The 7,147-nt window shown below is 48.6% G+C and overlaps 1 protein-coding gene across 1 annotated transcript; it reads right to left on the bottom strand.

Annotated features, from left to right (window-relative positions):
* Positions 1-5,547: 5,547 nt before the first annotated feature.
* LOC135385665 (uncharacterized protein K02A2.6-like) lies at positions 5,548-6,678 on the bottom strand. Its single transcript, XM_064615122.1, has one exon. It carries the CDS (start codon positions 6,676-6,678, stop codon positions 5,548-5,550), a length of 1,131 nt encoding a protein of 376 aa, XP_064471192.1.
* Positions 6,679-7,147: the final 469 nt, after the last annotated feature.

The raw sequence follows: 7,147 nt of genomic DNA, 5'->3' as shown, positions 1-7,147 counted from the left end.
TGCGAGAGGCCAAGCCAAAACCGCCCTCAACTCTCTTCTTCCATCTCGACGGCGAGCATGCGCATATATGCGCCTCGCGAGTGTCGTCTGCTACGTATTGCTCCTGCGCATGGCCTGTCACATTGCTGTCCATGGCTTCCTGTCACATGGCCTGTCATCAGTTTGTTTGTTGCGTTCACCATTGACGGCACGGATCTTTACGAAAGTAGTAGCAATGAAAGTTCAATTGACACCGATAATGCAAATGACAAAGAGGATTATGTGACCTGCTTCCCACAAGCTATTCTTGGGATCAGGTGAAAGTGCGTGACGACGCCAACGACATGCCGGAAGTTCACGAACACGACTACGCACAGTGCATAGAGAGCGCAGCGACCATCGCGGAAGAGCGGTAGAGCGTTCGATAAATCCGGGTGTCGACTGCCACAGAACGACTCCCGTGTAGAGCATGCACTGGACCTGGGCGCTCTCGCTCGGATTACCAGGTGCATCACCCGAAATCGCCATTACTGTGAAGGGATTTGCCCGGAGCGCTTCATCTTTGTACTATATTTTAGTTTTAGGAATAGCAAGCCGACTTTCGGTCAGGCTGACCTTTTCGAAATAAACGCATATACCCCCTCCGGAGCCCTGGATAACGAAAAGTAAAGTGCATTCACCTTGGCCACAAGGACCATGGTTTGATTGCACAGTATTGGACAAAAGTTTACGGAACGCGCGGACGGCGTATTTTCTCTGGGCAGAGACACCATAGCGGCGAGCGGAAGCGGATGAGTTCGTTCGTTCAGGGCATGGAGGAACCGCCATTACTTCCTGTCCACCACGTGATCCTCTCTAAAGTTTTGGTTTAGCAACGCTTTGTTGCTCGCGCTGCTTTCCGTGCTTTTATGCTTTTCCAATGTCACTTACTCTTAAAATGTGAGCACCACTGCGGAAACAACGTTTTGTTAACGTGCCCGTACCACGGTTGCGGCTGTCGTTCAACAGAAAGCAGCTCTGTCACGGGAATAACGTTTCATTCGTAAGTACGTAATTGATCGGTTGTTTCGTACCCCTGTCTGTGAGAGAGTCATTTTGAATCGTTCGTTTGCAAGCTGGCGCTGTGCTACAGCTGCAGATTCATTTTATTTCCTCCATTGTTGTATAAGTTCGATTGCTGGCATGCTCTACCACTTCAGCAACAAACACACAAAACGTGTCCACGTCGTCATCGCTGCCACGAATGATGTTTCTAGTCCTGCGTGCTTGTCCTGCAGACCGTGACTGATCTAGTAGTATAAGGGTAAACCTAGTGTAGACCTCCGAACGCACAAATAAAACTGGACGCGCGGCGTTCATCACTGTGCAGATATCTGAACTTGCAAGATAATCACGACTCCCGTCGTCTGCATTGGAACCTGCCCTGCGCATGCTCTTGGGGTCACGTGAGCGGTCACATGGTAGACAGGAGCATCCCAGAATGCAATGCGAAGGCTGGCACGCCCGTGCCCATGGCAAAAGGTTGGAAGGGCCGCTCCTGTGTTTCCTTCCTCCATGGTTCAGGGGGATGGAAGAGTGCGCTTGTGGCGACCCACCGTGGCAGTACTTTGCTTTTGATGGTTTCGTTTTCGCTCTACTGCACCGAGCGCGAGCTGCTATCCCGGGAAGGGAGTCTCTCCACTATCGTAGTGATAACGAGGCGCTAAGATAAATTGAAACGACAACGGGATGCAGTGGCCTAGCATTTTTTCATCTCTTTTTTTTATTCCACAAAAACAGAACTAAACAGCTATGCCCTTGACCACAAAGCAAAAAGAGAAAGGGGGTACGATACACTTTTAATACTTTGTCGCCCCCGCTTTCGCAGCAATAACGGGGGCCATGCGCACAGGCAGGGATGCGTTTAGCCGACGGACAAGGTCAATGTCTTCACGTAGTAAGAAACACTCTGCTTCTATAAATTCCCAGAGTGCATCTTTGCTGCTTGTAGGAGTCCGTCTCTTGTTCATTCTGTTCTTCAGGATCCCTTAGACGCTTTCGATAACGTTTAAGTCAGGCCTCTGCGCAGGCCATGTCAGCTGCATTACACAAGGGGTCATCAAGAGGACGCTGCTGTGTTATCCCTCCTATGCTCTGGACCAGCCGTTCTAGGATGGATGCTACCATTTCCAGCACGATGGCAGCTCCGTCCATAGGAGCAAAACTGTCCAACGCCTTCTCGGTGTAATGCAGCTGACATGGTCTGCGCAGAGCCCGGACTATCGAAAACGTCTGGGGAACCCTGAATTATAGAATGAGCAGGAGACGAACGCCTACAAGGAGTTTATGGACTACTCTTGGAATGTATAGAAGCAGAGTGGTATTAACAACGTGAAGACGTGGACCTTGTCCGTTGGCTATACGCATCCCTGCCTGTGTGAATGACCTTCGCTATTGCTGCGGAAGAGGGGGGGGGGGGTATCGTATAACCCTTTCTGTTTTTGTTTGTTCTCAAGGATACACGCTCTTCCCTTCTGTTTTTATCGAATAAAAAAAGAGATGAAAAAAGGTAGGCCTCTGCATCCCGTTGTCGTCTCAATTTATCGTAGCGCCCCGTTATCTATACGATAGCGGAGAGACTCCCTCCCGGCGATAGCAACTCGCGCTCTGTGCAGTACAGCGAAGACGAAACCATTTCAAAGGCAAAGTTACCACTACTACCACGGTGGGTCACCACAAGTGCACTCTGCCATCATCCCTCTGAACGAGTGAACTCGCCCGCTTCCTGTCGCCGCTATGGTGTCTCTGGCCGGAGAAAATACGCCGCTCGCGTGTTCCGAAAACTTTTGTCCAGCAATGTGGAAAGGAAGAGGAACGCTCAGCGCGGTATACATTGGCTAGTGGTGTTGCCTCATAGAAAAGTTGGTTAACCCGGCATATACTTCGTTTGTTAATAGTGGACGGCGTCCTGCTTGAAAGCGCGGGACGGTGTGCCGTGATCTGCACATCGAGTTCTGCACGCATGACAGTACCTTCCTCTGGACCGGGGTAACTTGGCAGCAACCACCACCTTCCTAGGGGCACTCTTAGGTAAGTTGAACCTTCTATGCTTTTAGCTACCTTAATTGTTTAGTCATTGGATTGTCAGTATTGGGATCCAGAGTTTTTCTTAGCACACATGAAAATACATTTCTAAATATATTTCAGATCAGTAGAATGGAACTTCTGAAAACGGCAAAGGGCGTACATGCTTGGATTCGAAGGATGTCAGTTAACTGTTGTGTATGTCCATAGTCACACGGAACACTTGGAACATCCAACAAGAGGTTCTTTAATTTCGGCACATCATGGCCCCACAGCTCCGAGCCACGTAGCAAGTACAAAAGAGAGTCAGAACCACCTACGGCGCGATCTTATACACAGTTAGGCGGCGCTGCTTATCAAGGTAAGACATGTAGGCACGTGGAACAGAATCACAACACGCGCGATAAGATTAACCGCTTATACACATCATTGCTCCCTTCTTAATGTTAAGTAGTTTATCTTCAATTATAACATCTTACTTTGAAGTTCAAAAATAGTAGTGATGCCACACTAGACACTTTTATGACAAAAAACAATAACCAAGATACTTTAACTTGAGCGATAAAAGTCCTGCGGTTTCCGCATTCTCTGAGGGTATCTTCTTTCACCGTTTGAAACTGAATGGGCTCCTTGGCACCCTTCTCCCGATGAAGATGGCTGCGTTGCGTCGACGATAGAAGTGTTGCTGCGATCACCCGGAGCAATTAAAGGTGAATCCCACCACAATTCTTCGGAGGACGTAGTTCCAGGTGGAACGCCCTGCTCCGCATCCAGAAGTTGATCCTGGTGCCTTCTCCACAGAAGTGTGCCCCTGGAAGTAGCAACTCGTACAACAAAAGACACTGGGCCTGTCTGCTTCACAATAACACCAGATAACCACTTCGGAAGCCCGCGATAATTTCGCGCACGCACCCTTTGTCCTTCACAAAAGTTACGCACCACTGAACGTCGGTGCGACTTCCCCTGAATTGTTTGTGACGTACTTCAGACAATACTGACGGTTTCACCAAGTCTAAACGTGTCCTAATTCGTCTCCCCATCATTAATGTTGCTGGGCATTCCCGTGTCGTAGCGTGTGGAGTCGTACGATATGCAAGTAGGAAATTGTAGGTACTCTTCACCTGAGGCTCTACCCGATTCTTCTTCAAACTTTGCTTGAGCGACTGTATAAATCTTTCCACAAGACCGTTCGTAGACGGATGATACGGAGCCGATGCTATGTGCCGAACTCCGTTGTTGCGCAGAAAGGACTTAAACTCTTCAGACCGAAATTGCGGACCGTTATCTGAAACGACAGTCTCAGGAATGCCGTACCTGCTGAAACAGTCCCGTAGCTTTTCCACTGTTGCTGACGTCGATGTTGATGACATGGGCCAAACCTCTGGCCATTTCGAATGCGCGTCCATTACAACAAGAAAGTTGTGGTGCTGGAAAGGTCCCGTAAAGTCTACGTGGATCCGTTCCCATGGTCGGGTTGGCCACTCCCATGGATGTACAGGGGCTGCAGCAGGCTCGTTACGGTGACGTTTGCAGTCGTCGCAATTCCGTACTCTTGTCTCAATATCCTATCTATATGCGGCCACCAGATGAAGCTACGTGCCAGTTCTTTCATTCTAATTACTACAGGGTGACTGCTGTGTAGTTCATCTAGTATTCTGTTCCTCAGCTTCAGCGGTATTACTACTCGAAGACCCCACATGAGGCACCGTTGCTGTACGGACAATTCGTTCCGGCGTTGAAAGAAGGGCTTCAGGCTTGGATCCTTAATTTCAGCTGCCCAGCCTATCATGGTGTGCTCCAGTACTCGGGACAGGAGAGGATCTTTCGTCGTTTCTCTTGCGATGTCCTTGCTGGTAACTGGTAAAGTGTCGAGCCAAAGCGTGAAAAACGAATCCACTTCATCCCGGAAGTTTTGTCGCGTTGTCTGGAGTGGAAGTCTGGAAAAGTAGCCAGGCGGACTGTTTTCTTCCGAAGAACAATGTTTGATGATGTAGTCGTATGCAGAAAGCGAGATTGCCTATCTTTGAATCCTCGCTGCGGCGATCGTCGGTATCCCCTTCTTCGAGCCGAAGATACACTGCAAAGGCTTGTGATCAGTTACAAGCACAAACTTCCTTCCGTAAAGATGAAAATGAAATTTCTTAACACCAAACACAAGCATGAGCGCCTCTTTTTCTAGTTGGCTGTAGTTTTTTTCAGAGTCTGACAAAGTTCTAGAAGCGTAAGCTACTGGTCGTGTTGAACCGTCGTCATACACGTGAGAAAGTACTGCACCTAGTCCATACGGAGATGCGTCGCAGCTCAGTTGAACGGGTTTGTCGCGGTCGTAATGCGCAAGCACTGCTGATAACGCGAGCAAGTCTTTCACTTGTGAGTACGCACGCTGGCACTCCAAGTCCCACAACCAAGTCACTTTTTCTTGTAGTAGTCGGTACAGAGGATGCAACACCGTCGATAACCGAGGTAGAAATTTCCCGTGATAGTTTATCAATCCGATAAACGACTTCAACTGCTTCTTATCTGTTGGAGCGGTGCCAACAACAATGCTTTAACCTTATCTGCTGATGGTCGGATGCTTTTAGAATCAATTTCGTGTCCTAGATATTCCAAGAACTCCTTGAAGAATTCGCACTTTTCTGGACGAACGCGTACGCCCCGTTGTACTAGGACTTTTAAAACAGCTTCCAGGTTCTCTAAGTGCTCTTGTTCCGAATTGCCAGTGATAAGAATATCATCCAGATAACACGTCACCCCGCGTAACACCTTGAGCATTGTGTCCATTACTTTCTGAAAAAGCGCGGGTGCTGTTGTGATGCCGAACGGCAACCTGTTTACTCGGTACAGTCCAAGAGTAGTGTTAACTGTTAGGCAGTCTCGGGAATCTTCATCAACCTCTATCTGTTGATATGCGCGACTGAGGTCAATCCGAGAGAACTTGACGTCCCCTGCCAGGTCCGCCAAAAGGTCGTCTATTGGCGGAAGCGGGTACTGCACGCTTTCAAGTAGTGGGTTGATGGTCACTTTGTAGTCCCCGCATAGCCTCACTTGGCCGTTGCTCTTTACGACAGGAACCACTGGGGTAGCGAAATCCGATGTCATAACCGGACTAATGATTCCCATTTCTTCCATAGCCTTCAGCTCTTTTTCTACTTTAGGGCGCAAGGCAAATGGTACTGGTCGTGCTTTGAGGAATTTCGGTTTTTCTCCTTGTTTGAGACGCAGCTGCACCTTTTCTCCTTTTATGCATCCCAGTTCATTGTCGAAGAGCTGTGAATACTTCGAAAACAGTCTTTTCGCGGCTTCTGTACACGACGCCTTGCTGCTTTCTACGGCGTTAAGCTTGTGGAGCACGCTCCAGTCCAGTCTGATATGGCGCAGCCAATCACGGCCGATAAGCGATGGACCGGGCTTGTCCAAGACATGCAGTGGTAGCGAGTAATGTTTGCTTTTGTAGTCTACGTTGACCACAACAACTCCTAAAGGTTTTATGGCCTCTTCCGTGTAGGTACGGAGAACAACATCGGTATGCTCTAATGTCTTGTGTTGGAGCAGTTCCTTGTAAACATTTTCCGAAACTACGGAAACAGCTGCCCCCGTGTCCAGCTCCATCTTAAGAAGTTGCCCTTCTACTGTCATGTCGAAGCAAATGGGAGATGCCGTACCCTTTAGGGCACGCAAGTGCGAAAATGAATCTTCGTGGTTTTCTGAACTCAAGAATTGCGTTTTCCCAAGGCGAACTTGGGAAAACGCAATTCTTTCACTTTTGACATGCATGCTGCTTGAATATGTCCCCTTTTTCCGCACCTGAAGCATGCGAAGTTGCGATATCGGCAATCTTTACTTTCATGGCCTTCACCTCCGCAGCGATAACAACCCCTATGCTGTTTATGTTTCGACAGAAAGTTTTTTCCTTCGCTCCGAAGTCGCTGAATCTGTTGGTTAGCACTCATATCACTGTGATAGTCTGTTGCGTTCTTGCTCGCTTGTTCCAATGAGAGTGCTTTTTCCAGTGCACGCTTCAAGGTTAATGACTCATTTTCAGCGAACAAGCATTTCTGAATATCAATGCGCGACAACCCTGTCACGAAGCGGTCCCTCATCACCT

The sequence above is a fragment of the Ornithodoros turicata genome, chromosome 1 (assembly GCF_037126465.1).
Source record: "Ornithodoros turicata isolate Travis chromosome 1, ASM3712646v1, whole genome shotgun sequence".
Classification (NCBI taxonomy): Eukaryota; Metazoa; Arthropoda; class Arachnida; order Ixodida; family Argasidae; genus Ornithodoros; species Ornithodoros turicata.
Note: the sequence above shows the minus strand (reverse complement) of the source record. Positions and strands in the feature narration are given on the sequence as shown.